A 23197-nucleotide genomic window follows, 5' to 3' on the forward strand; every position below is an offset into this window, starting at 1 on the left:
TCAAGGGGCAGCAGGAGCCTGTCCTGGGGGTGCTTGGAAGGAGAGTAAGGGGGGCTGCCCTGTAAGCCTCTTTTCCCCTGACTCTCCTGGTCCCCCCTTTCCTGAGGACCTGGGTGCTCTGGGAGACCCCTGGGACTTTTGCAGCCCCCGAGACCCAGTCTCCTCCACCTTGCCAAATTCTTACTGTCCTCTAGCCTCAACCCACGTCCCGGAGACTCATCCAGGAAACTCCAGTAAATGCAGCTTGTAGGTCCCTCCTCCTTGGAAGTCCTCCAGCTTCCGGCCCAGATGTCATGCTACATCCCTTATATTGGAAGATACTTTCGAAGGGAGGAGGCCTTCGAAAGGTCTGGACTAGCTGTCTCAGGGTTACAGATGGAAATGCCGCCCTCTGCAGGGGCTAATATGACAGCCGCTGACACGGTGACCGCTGTGCAGGGCACCTGACATGTATGCGCTCCCTGTACAGCTGAGGGACCTGAGGCAGAGAGGTAAGTAACCTGACCCAAGACTGCACAGCAAATGAGAAGCAAGACCAGGATTTGAACCCTGGACATCTGGTTCTGGAGTTTCATCCTGTCTCGTGACTTAATATATCTCATGCTCTCTCCTCCTGCCTGGCCTGCCGGCCATGTGCGTCTCCTCTTCCCAAGTGCAGAAGGTCTGTCTACCTTCCCCGGAGCACCCACCCCCTCGCCCCACCAGGTGGCCCCCGAGCTTAGTGCTGGTCCCCGAGGACATGCAGGACACTTCTTTTGACACCAGGTGGCAGCATCGCCCAAAAGTCAGTCAAGTAAAAATTGAAACTTTAATTTCTGGTAGAAATGATAAATACTTTGCATTAAAAATCTGGAATTCAAGTTTTCCTCATACTTCATGCTCCTGCCCTGTCCCAGACCCTACAAACACATTTCTGTTTAGAGGGGAAAGGGGGTGCCTGGTCTTGCGGCCAGGTCTGGGTCTGGGGAAAGGCACAGGTGGTCTGCTTGGGGGGTGGGTATAACAGGCAGACACCATTCAGGTCCAAGCCTTCAGAGTTAAATGGGAGAATCACAGGCCATGACATCTTGGTTGAGTGAAATAGGGGGACTAGGGAGGGGAGGGGGTGCAGTGTGGAGAAGCCCCTTCTCCTCTGTCCTGAGGAAGACAGGGTGGGAGTGGAAGCCCCTTCGTGAGTTAACCCCTGCAATGCCACAGCCCTCTTCACAGTCATGAGGGATGGGGCCAGAGGCTCCAAGATTAGGGGAGCGGAGCGGAGCGGGGCAGGGAGAGAAGTAAGGGCTCTCTGGAGTTGGGGGAGGAGTGCTGAACCCTCACCCCAGCCTCGCTAGGGGCCCTCATCCCAGAGACACAGCTGCCTCTGTGGCATGTAGAAGGCGAAGCTGTAGCTCTTCTGGCAGCTGCGGATGCCGCACTTGTAGGGCGCTGGCCGGTCCCGGCTGTGGCAGTACTTGAGCATGCAGGGGTACCAGGCCAGGCTCAGGCCATAGTGGCAGACACAGGGCCTCCCTCGGTCCCCCACATGCCTGCAGCGAGGTAGCAAAGCCTGTTCTGTGTCCTCGGGCAGAGTCTTGAATATGGAGCCATCCACACCTGGGGGAAGAAGCAAAAGGTCAAGGGGAGGGAGGGGGCCCCTAGCAAGGGGCCAGGGCCATTCAGCGCATGGCCTCTTTAGGTATCCTGTCACCTGTATGAGCTAAGTACTCTCATCCCTGCCTCACAGGTGAGAAAACCAGCCTGGGGAGGTTTAATAACCTGCCACACAGTGAGAAGTAGAGTCAGGACTGGAACACAGGTGGTCTGACTGTGAGCAAGGCCTCACCTTCGCCATGGGGCCACCCTGCGCATAACAGCTTCGCCACACTGGCCTGTGGCGGAATGGAGCGGGTTGGTGGCGGGGCGGGGGCGGGGATGGGAAGGGGATCATACAAAGCTTCCTACAGGGAACGCTATCTAAGTAGGACCAGGCCGGGCAGGGCCAGCACAGACGGGGGACCCAGGATGGCCAGGGCACAGGGGACATAGGAGTGTGTACATAAGCGGTTTTGGGGAAGATGGCAGGCCCTGGGCCCTGGCTCAGCTCAGTGGCCACAGGACCAGCCTCTGGGGGACAGTGTTGGGCTTATGCCTCAGTTAGGGGTGCAGCCCACTGGGGAGGGGTGTGGTAGGTGTGACAGCTCTCTGGGCATTTCTAAACCTAGGCTGCTATGCAGCCAGCTGAGCAGAGGTCCCAGGGCCCAGGGCCCTGGGATTGGAATGGTGACGCCTCTCTGTCCCTCTATACAGAGGACCTGAGAGCAACCCTAAGAGAAGGACCAGGAGATGGCCCAGGAGTGAGGCCACACAGGCCAGAAAGGCAAAGATCCTTGGGGATCCTGGGGGACAGATGGGGCACCAGGGAAGGTGTGGAAGGAAGGGGAGAAGTGGATTTCTAAGAGGCGGCGGCAGAGATGAGCGTGTGGGCATGGGTGTCTTTGGGGCCCCCCCAACCCTGGTGCGGTGCCCCTCACATGACAGAAGGACCCATTTATGTTCTCATAAAGGTCAGGGATGGAATGGGATGTGCCTGGGACTCTCCCTCCGCAAGGCCCAGCAGAGTCATAGTTGTGTGTGTCCCTACCTGGAATGGGTCCCTTCCACTTGGCTGTCGTCACCGCCTTGACCAATCCCAGCCTGGTTTAGAGGCCCCTTCCCGGCCGACCACCCCCATCTCCTCACTGGCTCTATCAGATTGGACCCTACAGCAGAGGGCAGCACCCAGCTCACCTTGCTCCAGCCAGAACTTGACATCCTCCTGGCGGGTGTAGATGGCGTCTGCAGCCTCTGCACACACATTGCGGAGGTGGGGACTCAGTAGGCCGCCCTGGCTGAAGTTCACGATGGCGTCCATGCGCAGGTGCTCGAGGCCCCGCGTCTCCTCGGCCTGACGCACTGCCCGCGGGTTTTTCTGTGGGGAGAAGAGCTACTCCCACCGGGTCTCAGAATGCTCCCTGCCCATTTCTACCCGATCACAATCAGACAAGCCCAGGCTGGTTGTCTGTAGAACCCTGGGGCCATCTACAGGGTGGCAGTCAAAGGGCATCCACCCCTACTCCAACTGGCAGAGACACTGGTACCCAGAGTGCAGTCCAGCCTTTCCAGTGGGCCCCTGGGCCGTCCTCTGCAGCCTGAAGAATTCAGTCATGCTGCTGGGGGGGGAGGGCAGGCAAGCTGTCCCACATAAATGACCTCTGGGGCTCCATACTTTCCAACATTTAGGAAACTGAGTCTCTCTGGGAAGGGCCTGGGGCAGGTAGAGGCTTTGAAGGTGCGGTAACTTGTCCAATGGTACCCAGATAACGAAGGTGTACTGGGTCAGAAGGCAGATCCGACTTCCGAGGCCAAGCCCCTAGCCTCCATCATGAATGGGGAGGAGCTGACATTAGGGGCTGGAGTGGGGGTTCAGTGCACATTAGAGATCTGGGGTACGCGGTCAGGTTTGGTTGGGGCAAAGTCAGGGGGTTCGGGGCTACAGGGTGAGAGTGGGGTACCAGGTATGAGGGTGAGGTCAGGTGCTGGGTGGGAGACTGAGGGGCAGTGTGCAGGCTCGGGGCCATGCAGGCTGCGGGTGAGAGCTCTGGGACCGAAGGTGGCCGGGCAGGCCCCGAGCAGGCACTCACCTGCCTCAGCTTGGCCATGGCCTCACTGGGGATGATCTCATTGCGCTGCAGCCGGGTGACAAAGCAGAGCGCCTGGAACTGACTCTGACCCTTCTCCAGCTCCCCCAGGATCAGAGCCCGGAAGATCTTCACATACTGAGGGAAAAGGGCAGAAGGATGGGGACCAGTTGGAGGAGGCAGGCCTCCCCCAGCCCCCCGTGCTCAGCTCAGGCCCTGGAAAGGACCTGTGTTTGGACACGGCCCTGCAAAAGACACCTCCCTCATGTGGGTCTGGGATTTTTACCTTTCCCCTTTAACCCAGTGACTTAAGAAAAAGAATAGCCCGGCTGGTGTGGCTCAGCGGTTGAACATAGACCTAGGATCCAGAAGATCGTGGTTTGCTTCCTGGTCAGGGCATGTGCCCGGGTTGCGGGCTTGATCCCCGGTAGAGGGCGTGCAGGAGGCAGCTGATCAATGATTCTCATCATCTCTCTCTCTCTCCCTCTCCCTTCCTCTCTCTGAAATCAATAAAAATATATTTTTTAAAAAAAGAAAAAGCACACCCCCCAGGTGTTCCAAAGCCTCCTGGGAAGTTCATACAGGGCACTGCCAGGAAGATCTTCAGAACAGAACTGCTGAAAAGCACAGACTTCACCGTGAAGGCACCGGGCTCATTCGTAGCCGATGCTTTCCCTGTGTGGCACTCACGGGCCACCCTCATCAGGGTGGGTCAGGGTCCTACAGCCCCATGGCCAGGGCCTCATGGGGGAGGGGTTGTACTTTTTGCAAGTACAGATTCTAGAGTTGTCTTGCTGACATTCGTTTTTTTAAACGTGTTTTTATTGATTTTTAAAGAGAGGAAGGGTGAGGGAAAGAGAGAGAAACATCAAGAGAGAATCGTCAACATTGACTGGCTGCCCCCTGCACGCACCCTGCTGGGGATCTAGCAAGGCAGTGCGGGCGTGTGCCCTGAGCGGGACTCGAACCAGTGACCTCTGGTTGGGATGCATGGGATGGCGCTCAACCACTGGGCCACACCGGCCAGGCTCTGGCTGACATTCTTACTCAGGTTTGGAGAAGTGCCTAGATACTAGTGCTCATCAAAATCCCCCCGTGCTTCTGACAAGCCAGGCTCCTGGCCACCCCATTTTAGATGGAGGTAGTGAGGACAAGAGAGGGTTAAGGGCAGACACCCGCACCAGCTGCCTGCAGCTGTGGCTGCCTTTGGCCGAGGGAGGTGGGCTGGCTCACCTTTCCCTTCCCTCTCCACTTCCGCTTTCCCCGCGGGGTTACTAATGGCATTACCAGCAGGCCAAGGGCTCCTTGCTGTTACTGACTCACTGCATGAATGGGGGAGGCTGGACTGGGGCCACGGATGGGGGCCCCTCCCAACTGACTGCTGGCACCCTGGGCTCCAGCCCACCTGCACCAGAGGTGCCCCCGGCTCTCACCCCTCTCCATGCCTTGCCTAACTGCTCCGTGAGAAGTTACCAGGTCCTGGTTAGAAGTGGTCTAAATCTGTCAAGGCCCCACCTGGCCAGTGTGGCTCAGTTGGCTGAGCATCATCCTGTGCACTGAAGGGTTGTGGGTTCAATTCCCGGTCAGGGCACATACCAAGATTGCGGGTTTGATCCCCAGCTGAGGCACATGTGGAAAGCAGCCAATTGATGTTTCTCTCTCACATCGATGTTTCTCTCCCTCTCCTTCCTCTATCTCTTAAGTCAATTTTTAAAAAATCTGTCAAGGCCCCCTGCCTAGGAAATACTTGGTGACAATGACATTTCTCTTGTAGGACCCCAATGGCCCTGCACTGGCACTGTGAGTACAAAGCCCTGTGTAGCTGTCTCAGTGTGGCCCCGGCCTCGCTCACTGAAAGCCCCGCTCAGTGAGTGCTCCCTGTGCACCTGCTGGAGTGTAAGTGCTCCAAGAACAGGATACAGGGGCCCCCTTGGGTTCCTGGACCTGCAGCGAGGGGCCCATGGTTCCACCCCAATGCTGCAATGTATTAGCTGGCACCCCACAATCTCCTATCTTCTGTAAGCCTCGTGTGTAAATGATGACGAGAGCATTTACCTGGCAGGGTTGCGGTGAGGACTCCCGAGTCCGTGTGGAGGGCACAAAAGAACGCCCTCCCAGAGACGGTGCTCAGAAAGTGCTCATGTGGCAACTGCCGTCATTGCAGGAGACCAGCGAGTGTCACAGGGGATCTGAACAGATGACTGCTGTCACCCCACAAACCCTCCTGCCCTCTTGAAGTCCTCTGACTTTATAAGGACATTTCTCTAACTTCCTTTTACTGTAAATGATCTCTGGAAGTGAGATGTGGGAATGTACGGGGAGATTTTCCACCAATATTGCAGGAAGGGAAACTGAGGCTCAGCTGGTGAGAAAGGTCCCATTAGGTTCCTTATGACCCTAGGCATGTGAGGAGGGTGAATCAGAGCTTGGGTTCACCCCAACTTCTGCTCAACAGGAAATGTTCTTGGGCCACATGTCTGGAATCGCCGTGCCCCACCAGGCTGGCCTCTGATCTTCCATTCCCTCGGGTCAGTGGAGGGGAGGCAGGGGGCTGGTGTACTATGTACTTTCCACTCCAGGCTCACTTCCTGCCAGGTGAGACTTGATACCAGACTTCCACTCCTGGGGTATTTTCAGCAATGACCTACTCACAGATGCTCACAGCATCTTCTCCAATACCACATCTCCTGCCAGTACCCTGCAGTCCAAGGGCTGCTGGATGGTCCCACTGCTTGGGGGCATCAGCTGCCCACCATTAACAGAAAGCATTTATTTGAATTCTTAGAGTAGATGTGGAGGAAAGGAATCTGAGTTTTCCCCGGTATCTATATTAAATAGCACTGTCAATAACAACAAAATGCTACCAAAACGGGGTCGTAACGGGTGAAGGAGGGAGTACGGATTCCTCGGTCTCCTGTTTATTTGTGTTGGACAAAGATTTATTGAGGCTTATAACTGGAAGCGACAGGTCATTGTTACTATGAGTCAAAAAGGACATGTTGTCCTGTTTAAAATCTTTACAACAGGCAGTGGAAACTATGATTTTACCGAGTCTGAGTGCTCAGGGTCGTGGGACTGAGAGGAAGTGTAGCTGGAATCTTACCCAGGCAGTCTGACTCCAGAGTCTGAGTTTTCCTAACCACTGTGCACAACTGCCTCCTAGATCAATGCGTCTGATTTCCTTGATGCCCAGCTACACAAACCGATGCTCAGGCCCAGAGAGGGAGTGCTGCCTGCCTTTGGCCACACAGCTGGCGAGTAGCAGAACTGGATGAGATCCTTCTTCCAGCTGTGCCTGTCCCTTCGGTGCTGGTCTGGGTGCTTGGTGCACCTGCCTGGAGAGTGCAGCAGCTCCCACTTGCGGATCTGCATGACTAATGAACAGGCATCTGACACAAATATCAGAGTGACAGGAGCTGTCTGCTTGTCTTCTGGCCTCTTTAAACCCCGAATTCTCCAGTCTTCTTAGTCCTGTTTCTCCAGAAAACCATATTCCACTTGCTGCCCCTGGGAGGGACTGGGCAGCCTTAGTTTCTGAATCTCTTTAGCTCTACCAATCTGACTAGTGCCCCTCCTACCTTCTACTCCTTACACCTCAGTCACTACTAGGGTTCCAGAGGCCCCTTTCCCTCCAGCACAAGGAAAGGCGAGGGGGAGGCCACCCTGCTTCAGAGAACATATGGCCCGATTCTAAGCCCAGGCCAGATGGGGCTTCCAGGCTTCCCCCTCACTGGAGAATGCCCTGGGATGATTCACCTGGGTGTGGCCTAGCACCCAAGACAGATGGCATAGCTGGGGAAGAGCCCACAGCATGCGGCTGCTAAAGGCAGGGTCTTCAGACCAGGGCTAAGCCTGCAGCTTCCAAGACGGGAGATTTCTTGAAGGCTCCTTGTCTGATCAGCTCCTAGACCTGCAGGCGCAGGCAGTGGGAGGAAAGGACGCTGCAGGGACAGGGACAGGACCGGGTCATGCAGAGGGTGGCCAGTGCGCGAGGACAGAGCATCCGCTAGTCTTCAGTGGCTTTAGTGAGGAGCAGAGCAGGTTTGTTCTAGGAGAACAGAGCTAAGAACAAAAGCTCCGGAGCCGGGGCTCACTGTACACAGACCCTGGTTTTGTGACCACCAGCCATGTAACTTGGGGATTGACTCAATCTCCCTGCACCTTAGTTTCCACACCTGTGAAGTGACTAAAACCAACAGTACCCTCCGCCAGGGACTGTTAAGAGGAAGAATGGCATGAAAGGCTTCAGAACAGAGTGGGCTGAGCTCTTTAGGTTCCTATATTGTGGCAACCGCTGGCCTGGTTCCACCTGGGATCCATCCCAGATCTGCAGAGGCAGGAGTGAGGTTTTCTCTCAGATGCACCTGAGACCAGGGAGGTCAGGTGCTGCTCCCGGGCTTCAGCCTAATCAGCAAATCAGTGGGAGAGCAATGGTTAGCGCAACCTGGGAGGGCCTGCACAGCCACCAGGTGGGGCAGGGTGGGTAAGACTGAGGCAGAGTGCCCCGTCCTTAAGAGGCTCAGGGGGGCCGGCCTCCCGGCCAGTGGTGCATTGTAAGGCCGAGGGGAGGTTTATGCTAAGAGCTAGGTGGCAAGGGATGGGTGAGGGGATGCTTGTCGTCTGTCCCCTTAATGAAAAGGCTTGCACGTGGGGGAGGAAAGGGACTTCCCAGAGGGAAGGGCAATGAGAGGAGGAGAGGCTTTCTAGCAGAGAGGCATTTACAGGAGACAGGAAAGTGTGAGCGTCTCAATGCCCCAACCCAGCCCATCCTCCACTCTACTGTCCTAGGTCTGCCTGGTGCCTTCAAAGGCTGCCTTCTCCTCTCCATAAAGTGTGCCCCGGAGGCTGGCCTCTGGGTCTCTGCAGACAGCACCTCTCACACTCCCTAACCAGGATGCTGGCCCTCTCCTGAAAGAGCCCCCCCAGGACCTTGCCTGAGCTGCTTTTTCTGCCAGGGACGGCGTGGCCCCACCTGCTTCCCTCATCCACAGGCCGCATATCCAGTCTTTCACACGCAGGTGCCCCCAATATCTTGCCAGTGGCACACAGGCCCCCAGCGCCCTTTCCTGCCCCACTGTGGCTCAGGTGCACGGTCAGTTCCCCTGCACACACAGCTACTCCTGCGACCACATTCTCTCCCTCAGTCCCTCCCGTGGAGCCTCCGCCTCGCCCCTTTCTGAGTCACAGGCAACACCTCTCAGAGATGCGTCTTCTCCGTCTCCCTCGCAGCCTCATGCACAGCCTCGCATTCCCCACCTCACACACACCTCCCCGTCTAGCAGCCTCCTCCCGACACCGCGCGCCCGGCCAGTCACTCACCTGGGCACCTTCCCGGCACCGGCACGGAGACCTGGGCTCTGATGCCCTCATCACCCCAGCTCCAGCCAGGGCACCTCCGCTCCTCCTCTCCCCCTTTGTCCCTCCCACTCCCTGCTGCCTCCACCGCCAGCTCCTAGCTTCCTCCCTCTAAGTGCCCTTCCCCAGAAAGCCCATTCTGGGTCGGGGAGGCAAGGCTCTCCGGTCTCAGACCTTGCTGCCCACCCAGCCTTCCACCCCCAGGGAACAGTGAACGGAAGGGCCAGAGGAGGTGGCACTGCCCTTCCCTTCACCAGCCCACTCCCAGCTCCCCGCTGTGCCACAGCGGCTGCAGCCCAGGCTGGAAACCACCTCTCCAGGGTTCTCATGGAGCAGCTTGTCCCCCTCATCCCCAAATTCCTCCTTGCTCTTGGACAGCTGGCACTGTCCCCTGGGAGTTTCCTCTGCCATCTGGGTCTCCTTTCCACACACCACCAGAGTGGGTGACTCTGAGGCCAGGGCTAAGCCAACCTAAATATTTACTCCTCTGCTCCTGGCTGGGCTGCTCCAGGACTGGTGAAGAGGCCAGGAGCGAGTGACCGCCTAGCCCCACACTGCCACCCGTGGGAGACAGGAGACTCTCGGCTGCCCTGCCCAGTACCCTTAAACATGGGCGAATGGAGTCAACCCAAAGTTGGCCAAGTACATCCTCTGGCTGGTGCCCAGGGACTTAGGCCAGCCCCATTATGAGATGTGTGTACACCCTCAGGGCTAGGCTGGGGACAGAGGCTCTTGTTACAGGCCAGTGCCCCCTGCCCCTTCCACCACCACCCCCGGCCCCCACCCCTGGTGCTCTGTCAGCCAAATCCCAAAGGTCACCACTGTCCAGACTGCCATGAGGACAATGCGAGCTGCTCTGTGGATCATCTGTGCCCCAGTGTCCTGCTGACTCGGCTCCTAAGATGGGGCTCATGGCTGCCTCTTGCCCGGATTCCCAGCCCCAACACCTCCCATGCCCCCTCTTTTCTGGAATCTCTGGTAGGGCAGCAACCTAAATACTTGTCAACTTATAGGACAGAGGCTCCTAACAGTGTGCTGGTCCCTAGAGCAGAAAAAAGGAGCTGGAACCAACCAGGTGACAAGCAAGGGAAGAGCGGGAGGCGGCCCCGGGACTGGCTGCCCTGCTGTCCCTGTTCACCTGTCAACACCACGTCTGCATCCAAAGGCCTCTTCCTCACTTTTCACAATAAACCTGCAACCCCCGCACTATTGGCCCATTGTGCTCCTGTCATGTCTGAGCCTGGGGCTCAGAGAGACTGTGGCTTGTCAAGTCACACAGCTAGTAAAGGGCAAAAAACTGTGCAGAGTGAGTGTCTGTGAGATCTTGTAAAAATGGTCCCCACAGCCCTGCTCCCATCTCTCTAGAGGCTGGAAGGAAGGACGAAGGAAGGGAAGAGTCCCTGGTACAAAGACGCTAAGGGGCGGATGCTCCACATTCACCTGGGTGACAAGCATGGATGAAGGGACCAGCCCCTGGTGCAGAGGGTTTCTCTGGATTTGCTCCCCTTCACTCGGCTCTCTCAGCCACGTGTCCCTTTCCTGTTTCCCTACTTAGGCTTCTTCAGCCTCTGGAAGGAGCCTACTTAAATTCTCCCACACACACAGCCCATCGGGGTATAGTGGAAGGGTCCCTGGGCCCTAATCCTGGATCGTCTCAAAGTCACTTCACAGCTCTGAGCCTCAGCTTGTGTATCTGCAAAATGGAGGCAATATCCACCTCGTGATGCAGGGTGCGGTCAAATGAGGCCGGCCGTGCGACACACTAACAGAGTGTGATGAGAGTGACTCCGCAGCGCGAGGGACCCAGACACACACAGTTCTCGTCTCAAGGCTGGGCCCTCTGTCCTCCAGTGGAACAGGAGTCCTTCCCGAGATTCCTCCCCTTCCTCTCCTCCACTCCCTCTCCGTAGCTTGGGAAACCTCACAGGGAAGAACCCCACTTCGTCTCCCTACCTTCTTTCCAGCAGGCCACTCACTTGGTCCCAAGGGGCAGTTTTCACTGGCTCATCTGGATCTTTTGCTAGGACTCCACCTGGACCTAGGCATTCAGGAGGGGGGAGGTGCTTGCCAAGCTCCGGGGAGCACATCTGACCCTTTGGGCAGGGCTACTGATCCCTGGCTGTGGAGGAATTCCTCAGACATGGCACAGGGATTGCTCTCAGACCCAAGGGCCCCATGGGCATGAGCCGGGCCATTCCTCCAGTGACTTCTCATAAACGCCTGTAAGGAAATGCTCTGGACTCTAAAAAGGTTAGGCCTTTCTTGAAAGTACCTCTACTGTCCTCTGATCCCTGAGAAGCATCCTATCCACCACATTGCATCCTATGCCAAATTGCAGGGAGCTCATGTAGACAGGGTAGGGAAGACAAGCTCCTCTTGTCTGATGCCCATGTGATGTGATGTCCATTAGAGTGAACCTCAGGCAGCAGCATGACCGACTGCCTGCACCGTCCATATCGTCACTGACTGTACCTCAGTTTCCTATGCTGCTCTCAGACCAGGAGCCCCAAGGCAGGCACTCTGGTGCTTTCTGTACTATTCCTTCCTCTGGCTCCCATCACCCATCAGTGCCCAGGGCAGGCTCAAGTTCCAATCTCCTTGGGTCCTTCAGAGTGGCCCTGAACTGACATACTGCTATAGGCTCCCCTTATCTTGGCTCCAGCTCATAGCCCTTACCGTTCCCTCCCTCCACACTGGAATTCTGTGGCTCCTTCCTCCCTACTCCCCTTGCCTCTCTCCCCCTGAAGCAGCTGCACATGACTTTCTCATATCTTTTAGCCCCACCCTCCCCATCTGGTCAGCACCAAACCATGCCTGGAACATGACTCATCCCCTCCCCCAGCTTTTGAACACTCAGACTGAGGGACAAAGGGGTAAGAGAGCTTGGACAGGGACAGCAAGCAGTCTGGGGAAGGGGGACCAAGGCTGCCATACAAAAACCAGGTTAGAGACTCGGGGTGGTGGCATGCATGCTATTAGACACACTGGTAAGTATGTACATGTGGGCACAATTACACATGCAGGATTTGGATTAGAAAGAAGAGTGCTGCCGTTGAGCGTGTGCTATGAATTAGAGCTCTGTGTGAGGGCGTGTGGAATTAGGCCCACAGTCCACATGCTGCTAAACACATTAGGGCTATTGTTGGTAGAATGACAGGTTTTAAATAGGTGACTGAGTTTGGCTCTACCTTCATTTGACAGTTGAACCAGGTTGCTCTTCCAAGTCCCCTCCCCTTTCCTGGAGCAACTATATGAGTGGTTCTCAAACTTCACTGCCCATGGGAATCACCAGGGCCTCTTTAAAAAACACTGCTGCCTGGCTCCCGCCCTCAGACATTCTGACTTAATTGGTATGGACAGCAGCTTGGGCATCAGGAGTTTCCAAAGTTCCCCAGGGGGTTCTAGTGTGCAGCAGTCTGGGAGCCACTGAGCTAAAGCATGTCTTTTAAAGCAGTAGCTCAATCTACCTGGTGGTCAGAAGCCTCTGGGAAGATTTGCAGGAATGCACAGTGGCCATTTGCTAGCTCCATGCCACCGTAGAGTCTGTAATTCTCGCCTGGTTCCTGGCTATGTGCCCACGGCAGGCTGATTACTGTGACTGCTTCACCAACTCAGAGCTAGGGTGGCAGTTGGGGGAAAGCCAGGCCCTGGTGGAACCTTGCTCTCAGCAGAGGCAAAGAGAGGGGGCACGGCAAAGAGAGGGGGCTAGAAAGAGGGGTGAGATCAGCCAGATGGAAGGCTACAATGCACCCAGTACAAGGGGCTCCATGCTGCCTGGTAAACTGGCAAGACAAAGATGACTGCTGCATGCTCTGAGGGGTTGGCTAGAAATCTTGGAGTGTGATGATTAATTTTATGTGTCAACTTGACTGGGTTAAGGGATGCCTAGGAGAGCTGGTAAAACATTATTTCTGGTTGAATCTGTGAGACTGTTTCCAGAAGAGATGAGCATTTGAATTAGCAGAAAAGTAAAGACAGCCCTCACCAATGTAAGTGGGCACCATCCAAACCATGAAGGGTGTAAATAGAAGAGAAAGGCAGAGGAAGGGCGAATTTGCTCTCTCTGATTGAGCTAGGACACTCCTCTCCTGCCCACAGACACTGGCGCACCTGGATCTCAGGCCTTCCAAATCAGACTAGAATTACACCAGTGGCTTTTCCGGGTCTCCAGCTTGTAGATGGCAGATAGTGGGACTTAGCCTCCATAATTGTGGGAGTCAATCCCTTATAATAAATCTCTTTCTACTTTCCTATGAATCTTACTGACACCATCCCCTAGTGAGGGATTCGCTAGCCCCTCCCTCTGGGCTCCTGGTGGTCTGGCCTGCCGAGGTCTGGGAAGACTCCTGGATAGACAGAGTTGTGTGGCTCTAGGGTGGGGGCCAGTTTCCCCTTGCATGCTCAACTGATGCAGAGCCCTCCCTTCACATGGCAAAATCTTGGTCAGTTTGGACCTGATAAACTCTTCTGGCCTCACCTTGATGATTCCCTAAGACCCCACACTACTGCAAAGGTCTGTGGGCACCTGGTGGGTGGCAGCTGGCCTTGGTGTGCCCTGGGAGTTTTGTTGAGTGGCCTCAGAACCAGCACTGGCACTGAGTCTGAAAGTGTTTCAATCTGGTGAACACCACATGCCCCTACCTGGCGACGCACTAAGAACCTACCTCATGCAACTCAAGTACCACTAGAGGCTCTTCCAGTGACTGAGCGTAACAGGCAGTAGGCAGGAAGATGCAGATGCAGGTGGGTCTTGGGCTACCTTGGGAATTTTGGTGATCTGCCCTTGGTCTCGGTGCTGGAAAAAGCCAGCTTGGTGTGCAGCTTGGTCCTTTCTATGCACACCCAATCCCAGGACAAGCAGCCACAAACTGTGGATCACTTTGTAGCTCCAAACAGGTTGCTCAGGGCCAGTCACAGTGTCTGACATTGACCTGCACCAGAGTCCCTCCCAAGAGGCCCCAGAACCAACACACCCAGTGGCCAGCTTCACACAACATCAGAGCAGGATTGAATTATCATCACAAGCAGCAAATCCAAAAGGAGATCTCAGCAGGCACCAGGCCCTACTGAAATGAATCCTGCTTTGTGTGGTCAGCACCTATATAGTAGCTCATACACTGTGGTCAGAGTCAGTTCTCATAGTTAGCCACCGTGAGGGTTGATCACACACATGGAAAGGCCAATAGCAATCAAGACTCAATTAGAATAGGAGGGCCCACATAATCCACATTAGGGACATTCATGGACCATCCAGCTCGGGTGATCAAGGAGACTGTGCCACTGGGTCCCAGAGGAAACCTACTACATAAGGCCACCCTACCAAGACTGGGAGTCATAGTAGAAGTACTTAATACATAGAAACAAACACAAAGAGGCAGCCAAAATGGGGGGACAAAGAAACATGCCCAAAGTGAAAGAACAGGAGAATCTCCAGAAAAAGAGCTAAATGAAATGGAGGCAATTTACTAGATATCGAATTCAAAGTAATGGTTATAAGGATGCTCAATGAACTTAGTGAAAACTTCAACAAAGAGATAGCAAGCATAGAAAATGACATATAAAACAAAAAGAACCAGTGAGAAATGAATACAATATCTAAAATGAAGAATACACAAAAAAGAATAATCAGTACGATAGAAGAAGCACAGGATCGAATCAGCAATTTGGAGGACAAGGTAGCAGAAAACACCCAATCAGAGCAGCAAAGAGAAAAAAGAATTTAAAAAATGAAGCTAGTTTAAGGAACCTTTGGGAAAACACGAAGCATAACAACATCCACATTATAGGGGTCCCAGAAGGAGAAGAGAGAAAGAAAGGGATTGAGAACTTATTTGAAGAAATAATGACTGAAAAAACTTCCTAACCTGGTGAAAGAAAAAGACATACAATTCCAGGAAGTGCAGAGTCCCAAACAAGATGAGCCCAAAAAGGCCTTCACCAAGACACATCATAATTAAAGTGGCAAAGGTTAAAGACAAAGAGAAAATCTTAAAAGCAGCAAGAGAAAAATAGTTACCTACAAGGGAGCGCCCATAAGACTGTCAGCTGATTTCTCAACAGAAACGTTTCAGGCCAGAAGGGAGTGGCATTAAATAGTCAAAGTGATGAAAACCAAGGACCTACAATCAAGACTACTTTACCTAGCAAAGCTATTATTTTAAATTGAAGGGGAAGTAAAGAGCTTCCAAGACAAAAAAAAAAAAAAGCTAAAGGAGTTTGATAACACAAAACCAGCATTACAAGAAATGTTAAAGGGCCAAGGAGAGGGGAAGGGGAAGGGGAAGGGGAAGGGGGAGGGGGAGAGGAGAAGGAGGAGGTATAACATAGTTATAAAGAATTAAAATGGTGCCCGGCCAGGCGTGGCTCAGCGGTTGAGCATCGACCTAGGATCCAGGCGATAGGGGTTCGATTCCCGGTCAGGGCACATACCCGGGTTGCGGGCTCGATCAATGACTCTCTCATCATTGATGTTTCTATCTCTCTCTCTCCCTCTCCTTTCCTCTCTCTGAAATCAATAAAGATATATTTAAAAGAAAGAAAAATAAAGTGATTATTGATAGGTATGTATCTATTGCCATTTTAATTCTTTTTTTTTTTTTTTAATATTTAAAAGAAAGAAAAATAAAGTGATTATTGATAGGTATGTATCTATTGCCATTTTAATTCTTTTTTTTTTTTTAATATTTAAAAGAAAGAAAAATAAAGTGATTATTGATAGGTATGTATCTATTGCCATTTTAATTCTTTTTTTTTTTTTAATATTTAAAAGAAAGAAAAATAAAGTGATTATTGATAGGTATGTATCTATTGCCATTTTAATTTTTTTTTTTTAATATTTAAAAGAAAGAAAAATAAAGTGATTATTGATAGGTATGTATCTATTGCCATTTTAATTCTTTTTTTTTTTTTTAATATATCTTTATTGATTTCAGAGAGAGGAAAGGAGAGGGAGAGAGAGAGATAGAAACATCAATGATGAGAGAGTCATTGATCGAGCCTGCAACCCGGGTATGTGCCCTGACCGGGAATCGAACCCCGATCGCCTGGATCCTAGGTCGATGCTCAACCGCTGAGCCACGCCCGGCTGGGCAATAATCACTTCAAATGTAAATGGCTTAAATGCTGCAATCAAAAGACATAGGGTAGCTGAATGGATAAGAATAGAAGACCCAAATATCTGCTATCTACCAGAGGCCCACCTCAGAGCAAAAGATAAACACAGACTGAAAATAAAGGGCTGGAAAAAGATACTTCATGCAAATGACAATGAAAAGAAAAAAAAAAAGCTGGAGTAGCAGTACTTACATAAGACAAAATGCACTGCACAACAAAGGCCATAAAAGAGACACAGAAGGACACTACATAGTACTAAATGGATAAATTCAACAAGAGGATATAACCCTTGTAAATATTTATGCACCCAACGTAGGAGCTCCTAAATTTATCAAGCAAATCTTAACGGACATGAAGGGTGAGATCTACAGTAATACAGTCATAGTAGGGAATTTTAATGTCCCATTTACATTAATGGATAGATCTTCCAGACAGAAAATCAACAGGGAAACAGCATGGTTAAATGACACACTAGATCAGATGGATTTAATTGATATCTTCAGAACATTTTACCCCAAAGCAGCAGAATATACATTCTTTTCAAGTACACATGAAACATTTTCTATATGACCACACATTAGGACACGAAATAAGTCTTAATACATTTAAGAAGAACCATATCACACATCTTCTCTGACCAAAATGGTACAAAACTAGAAATCAATCACAGGAAAGACACTGAAAAACACATCATGGAGGCTAAATAACACGTTACTAAACAATGAATGGGTTAACAATGAGATCAAGGAAGAAATAAAAAGATACCCTTTAACAAATGAAAATGAGAACACAACAACCCCAAATCTGTGGGACACAGGGAAAGCAATTCTAAGAGGGAAATTCACAGCATTGCAGGACTACCTCAGGAAACAAGAAAAAGCTCAAATAAAAATCTAACTTGACACTTACAGTAATTGAAAAAGAACAACAAACAGTTCCGAAAGTGAGAAGGAAGGAAATAATAAAGATCAGAGCAGAAATAAACAAAATAGAGTCTAAAAAACAATACAAAAGCTCAATGAAACCAAGAGCTGATTCTTTGAAAGGATAAACAAGATTGAAAACCTTTAACCAGACTCATCAAGAAACAAAGAGAGAGAATCAGAAATGAGAGAAGTAACAGCTGATTCCACAGAAATACAAAAGATTGTAAGAAAATATTATGAACAACTATATGCCAACAAATTGGACAATCTGGGAGAAATGGACAAATTCCTAGAAACATATAGTCTTCCACAACTGAATAAGGAAGATTTAGAAAATCTGAATAGATTAATTACAACTAATTAAATTGAAGTAGTAATCCAAAAACTCCCAATAAGCAAGCAAAAGTCCTGAACCAGACGGCGTCACAGGTGAATTTTACCAAGCATCAAAGAAGAACAAACACCTATCCTCCTTGAACTATTCCAAAATATCCAAGAGGAGGGAAGACTCCCAAGCTTTTTTTCTGAGGCCAGGATTACCCTAATTCCAAAACCAGATAAAGATACTACAGAGAAAGGAATTATAGGCCAATATCCCTGATGAACATAGATGCTAAAATCCTCAAAAAAAATTAGCAAATGAGATTCAGCAATACATTAAAAAGATCATACACCACAACCAAGTGTGATTTATTCCGGGGATGCAAGGCTGGTACAATATTTGCAAATCAATAAATGTGATACATCACATAGACAAAGGACAAAAATCATATGATCATATCAATAGATGCAGAAAAAGCATTCGACAAAATCCAGCACCCAGTTAAGATAAAAACTCAGCAAAGTGGGAATAGAGGGATCATACCTCAACACAACAAAGGCCACATATGGCAGACCCACAGCCAACATCATACTCAATGGGCAAAAACTAGAAGTGTTTCTCTTAAGACCAGGAACAGGCCAGGAATGCCCCCTTTCACCCTCTTATTCAACATAGTACTGGGAGTCCTGGCCACAGCCATCAGACAAGAAGAAAACATAAGAGGCATCCAAATTGGAAAGGGAAAAGTAAAACAGTCATTATATGCAGATGACATGAGAACAATAAAGATTCCACCAAAAAACTACCAGAACTGATGAATGAATTCAGCAAAATTGCAGGATACAAAATAAATATCCAGAAATCAGTTGCATTTTTATACACCAATAATGAACTATCAGAAAGGGAAACTAAAAAAAAAAATCCCATTTTCAATTGCATCAGAAAAATAAAATACCTAGGTACATGGAGGTAAAAGACCTGTACTTGGAAAATTATAAGACACTGAAAAAAGAAACTGAAGATACAAATAAGTGGAGGCGTATACCATGTTTATGGACAGGAAAAATTAACATCATTAAAATGTCCACACGAGCCAAAGCAATCTACAAATTCGACACAATTCCTGTGAAGATACCAATGGTGTATTTCACAGAACTAGAACAAATATTCCAAAAAGTTTATATGGAGCAGCAATCTTGAGAAAGAAGAACAAAGTTGAAGGTGTCATGCTACCTGATATAAAACTACACTACAAGGCCAAATTAATTAAAACAGCCTGGTATTGGCATTAAAACAGACATATAGATAAATGAAATAGAATGGAGAGCCCACAAATAAACCCACACCTTTACAGTCAATTAATATTTGACAAAGGACACGAGACAAACGGGATCAAGACAGTCTATTCTATAAATGCTGCTGGAAAAACTGGATATGTGCAAAAAAATGAAACTAGACCACTTTCTTACAACATACACAAGAATAAACTCAAAATGGATTAAAGACTTAAATGTAAGACTGGAAACCATAAGAATCCTAGAAGAAAACACAGGTAGTAAAATCTCAGACATCTCTTGCAGCAATATTTTTGTTGATATATCTCCTGGGGCAAGGGAAACAAAAGAAATAATAACAATGGGACATCAAACTAAAAAAGTTTTTGCACAGCAAAGGAAACCATTAACAAAATGAAAAGGCAACGCACTGAATGGGAGAACATATTTGCCAATGATACATCTGATAAGGAGTTAATATGCAAAATTTATAAAGAACTTATAAAACTCAACAGTGAAATGACAAACAATCCAATTTAAAAATGGGCAGAGGACCTGAACAGACACTTCTCCAAAGAGGACATAAAGATACCAATAGACATATGAAAAGATGCTCAATGTCACTAATCACCAGAAAGACGCAAATTAAACCACAATGAGGTGTCACCTCACACCTGTCAGAATGGCTCCATCAACAAGTCAACAAACAACAAATGTTGATTAGGATGTGGGGAAAGGGGACCTAGTACACTATAGACTTGTGCAGTCAGTGTGGAAAACAGTGGAATTTCCTCAAAAAATTAAAAAGGGAACTTCTTGAATACCCAGGGATTCTACTTCTGGGAATATACCCAAAGAAGCCCCAGTGTAAAAGAATATATGCACCCCTGTGTTAACTGCAGCACTATTTACAGTAGCCAAAATTTGGAAGCAGCCTAAGTGTCCAGCAGGAGATGAGTGGGTAAAAAAGCTGTGGTACATTTACAGAGTGGATTACTACTCAGCCATGAAAAAGAAAATTTTGCTTGTTGCAGCAGCACAGATGGACCTGGAGGGCATTATGCTAAGTAAAATAAGCCAGTCAGAGAAAGACAAATACCATATGATTTCACTCATATGTGGAATCTAATGAACAAAATAAAGTAACACACAAAATAGAAACAGACACATAGCTCTGGCCAGGTGGCTCAGTTGTTTCCTGCATTGTCCCGTACACCTAAAGGTTTGGGGTTTGACCCCTGGTCAGGGTGCATAAGAGAGGCAACCATGGATGTTTCTCTTTCTCTCTTTCTTTCTCCCTCCCTCCCTCCCTTCCTCTCTCTAAACATATCCTCTGGTGAGGAGTAAGGGGGGAAAAACAAACAGTCTCATAGATACAGTGAATAAACTGGCAGCTGTTAGAGGGAAGAGGGGTGGGAGGGCCAGGTGAAAAAGGTGGAAGGATTAAGCAAAGGAACAAACAAACTCACAGACACAGACGACAGCATGGTGGCTGCAGTGGGAAGGGGTGGGGGAGGTAGAAGAGGGTATGGGGGCTAAACGGGACTGAAGGAGACTTGACTTGGAGGGCTGAGCACACAATACAACATAAAGACGATTGTACAGCTGAAACCTATATAATTTTATTAACCAATGTCACCCCAATAAATTCAATGAAAAAAGAAATAGCTTGTGATATTGCTAAAAAAAACAAACCCTCTTTCTATACAGCTATACATGTGCGTGTGCATCTGTGTTTGTTTCTGTTTCTCCGGAGAACTCTAATACATGGTGCTTTAAAAAAGGTTACTGTGAGCGACTCCAGGCTCCTCCAGGCTCAGTGCTGACTCGCTATATGACTTTGGATCCAGCATTCAAACTCTTTGAGCCCAAGCTTAGCAGGGAGAGTCCATGCTGAGATGCTATGTGGGCCACAATTATGAAAGTTAATAGCTTCTATTTCTTGAGCACTTGGCACAACAGCCAACACATAGTAAATACTTTGCACGCATTCCTACTTAGTTCTCACAATAACCGTTTTTATCCCCATTTTGGAGATGAACAAATGAAGGCTTGCAGAGATCAAACAGTGTGCCCAGCATTCAGTCTGTCTCATCTCTGTCTGGGACTATTTCCTAAGGGTGATAAAATGGCAAACATTACTATCTCCAGGCAGACTAGGGGCTTTTCCCAAACCACCCCAAATGGATTTGGTACATGAAACAAAAGAAACACTATTTCCAGGCCTTTTTTTCCTACAAGAAAAATCATTACTTCTAGACAGGACTTCTTGTGGGAATCTAGCAAAGGTTATGAGGCCTGAGGCCTGAGAAATGAGCAGGCAACAAGATTTGAACTGGGGTGGGAGTGAAGGCTGTTCCACAGGACACCCACCTCGACACCTGGGATTCCCCAGCTCTACCCTGCCCCAGGCTGAGAACCCAGCACTGGAGGGGCCTTGGAGAGCTGGTTCCCTTTCTGAGATCTACCACTCCTGATTCCTGCCCTTGCTGATGAAACTGGAGATGCCAGGGGCGGGTGTGAAACACCAGCTTGTGGGTCAGAGGCTAACCTGAAAAGGACTTCAGAAATCTGGGTGGAGGTTTGAACCACTGTGGGAATTTAAATGGCAACAAATGAGTCTCTGATCGGGTAGTCAGCGCCCCAGGACACCCTCAGCCCCAGCCCTCAGTCCCCGCCGCACTGCCCCCTGAGCTCTCCCCTCCGCCTCCGGGGCAGAGCGACAGCTACTCCGGCGCAGCGCGAGGCTGTGAGAGCCGAGCCCCGCGGCCGCCCCCACCGGCGCCCAGCCGCGGCCTGGCTGCTGGCGTCCCGGGGCTGCGGGCGGCTCGGGCCGGGCTCCGCTCCCGCCCCGCGGGGCGGCGGGCAGGGCGGTGGAAGACGGCTTGGCCGAGGCTCACTCTTGAGGGCAAAGGGCTTCAGTGGGAGGCAGGAGGGAAGCCTGGGTCTCTGCTTCCTGAGGGGGTCCGGCCACTATTTGGATTTTCTAGAAAAGAACACACTTGATAACACTGCCCTGGAGTTCCGGCCACATCGGCGTCCCTCTGGCCACACAAGCTCACCTGGCCCTGCCTGAAGCGGAGGGTGTGTCCGGGGCCTGCTGAGTGAGAACGGGCCACAAAGCCTTCCCTACTGTGACCCCCAGGTCCACCTGTGTCACCTGTCAGGCCGGCCTCCACGTCCACTGGCTCGGCCCCATGCTCTCTGTGTCCGCTCTGCCGGGGCCCCAGCTCCTCTCGAGCTCCCGGGCTCCCGAGGAAGGCGAGGTGCTCAGTGGGGCCCTACAGCCCCGTCCCTCCCAGCTGCCCGGCGCGGGGGCACAGCAGGGCCTCCTCTGTCAGGAGAGGGGGTGGGTGGGTGTAGGGGCCCGGACGCCTTCCAGTGCCTGGCCTCAGCCCTCTCCCCTCAGGGCTCCAGCTGCTGGGTCACTCAGCACCCTTCCGGGCCCCCAGCGCCTCCACTCTCCGCGCCCCCGACCTGGGGACAGGTCCGCCTTCTGGTTCCCTCCGCCCCGGGCGCGCACACCCAGGGGAGGCCGGTCTCGCCCCACAGCCAGCCAAGCTCAGGGCGGCCGCCTCCTTCCAGGCACCAGGAGCGCATCTCTCGGGGCGCGGACCGCAGCCGGGCTCCCCAGGTCGGGGCTCCCCAGGTCAGGGCTCCCCAGATCGCCCGCCGCAGGCTTCCCGGGCGTCCAGACGCAGGAGGGTGGTCGCTCCCCTGGCTCGGGAGAGGCCCGGACGGTGCGCTCGGCCCGGAGAGTGAAACGGGGGCAGGGTGGTTGGGAGTCTAAGGCGCGGGGCTGCAGGCCCGGCCCCCGCCGCCCCGCACGGGGAGGAGGGGCCCGGGAGGGGCAGGGGCCCGCGGCGCCGCCCGGGTTTCCGCAGGCGCCCGGGGAGCCGCTCCAGGCCCGGGCAGGGCCGGGGCGCTGCTGCAACGGGGTCCGCGCGCGGGCCTCGGGGAGAGCGGGTCGGGCAGCGAGGGCCCCGCGGCGCGCGGAGGGGCCCGGCCGGCCTGCGGGCGGAGGGGCGCGGCGCCTCACCTTCCTGAAGTCGGCGGTGAGCGAGACGAGGGCGCCGTCGGGCTCGCGCAGCTCCAGGCTGACGCTGTCGCCGTCGCCGTCCGCCTGCAGGCTCTCCTCCGCCACCCGGCCGTCGGGCAGCCGCACGCGGACCCGCAGCTCGGCCGGCGCGCCCAGCAGCGCCCCCAGCAGCGGCAGCAGCGCCAGCAGCGCGCGGGGCGCCCCGGGGACCCCGCGGCCCGGCGGGCGCATCCCCGGCCCGGCTCGCGGCGGGCGGGGCGCTGCCCAACTTCGCGCGAAGTTGCAGGAGAGTCCGGGGCGCGCGCTGCGCTCCGTCCCGCGCCGACCCCAGGCCCGCCCGGCTCGCGTTTCACCCGCCCCGCCCCCGCCGCTTCCTTCAGCACCGCGCCGCCCGCGGGCCCGCCCTCGCCCGCCCCCGGCCCCCGGCCCCCGGCCCGCCCGCGGGCCCGCCCTTCCCCGGCCCCCGGCCCCGCCCCCCGGCCCTCCCGCGGCGCCCGGCCCCCGGCCCCCGG

General features: G+C 52.2%; 1 protein-coding gene across 1 annotated transcript; it reads right to left on the reverse strand.

The window, feature by feature from the left end:
- Nucleotides 1-789: 789 nt before the first annotated feature.
- On the reverse strand, nucleotides 790-22916 carry OAF (out at first homolog). The gene is made up of 4 exons (XM_087822166.1): nucleotides 22686-22916; nucleotides 3660-3794; nucleotides 2767-2947; nucleotides 790-1593 (listed from the first exon to the last, which is right to left on the reverse strand). The coding sequence occupies exons 1-4, from the start codon at nucleotides 22914-22916 to the stop codon at nucleotides 1328-1330; spliced, it is 813 nt and encodes a 270-aa protein (XP_087678292.1). The 3' UTR covers nucleotides 790-1327.
- Nucleotides 22917-23197: the final 281 nt, after the last annotated feature.

The sequence above is a fragment of the Miniopterus natalensis genome, chromosome 11 (assembly GCF_054644295.1).
Source record: "Miniopterus natalensis isolate mMinNat1 chromosome 11, mMinNat1.hap1, whole genome shotgun sequence".
Classification (NCBI taxonomy): Eukaryota; Metazoa; Chordata; class Mammalia; order Chiroptera; family Miniopteridae; genus Miniopterus; species Miniopterus natalensis.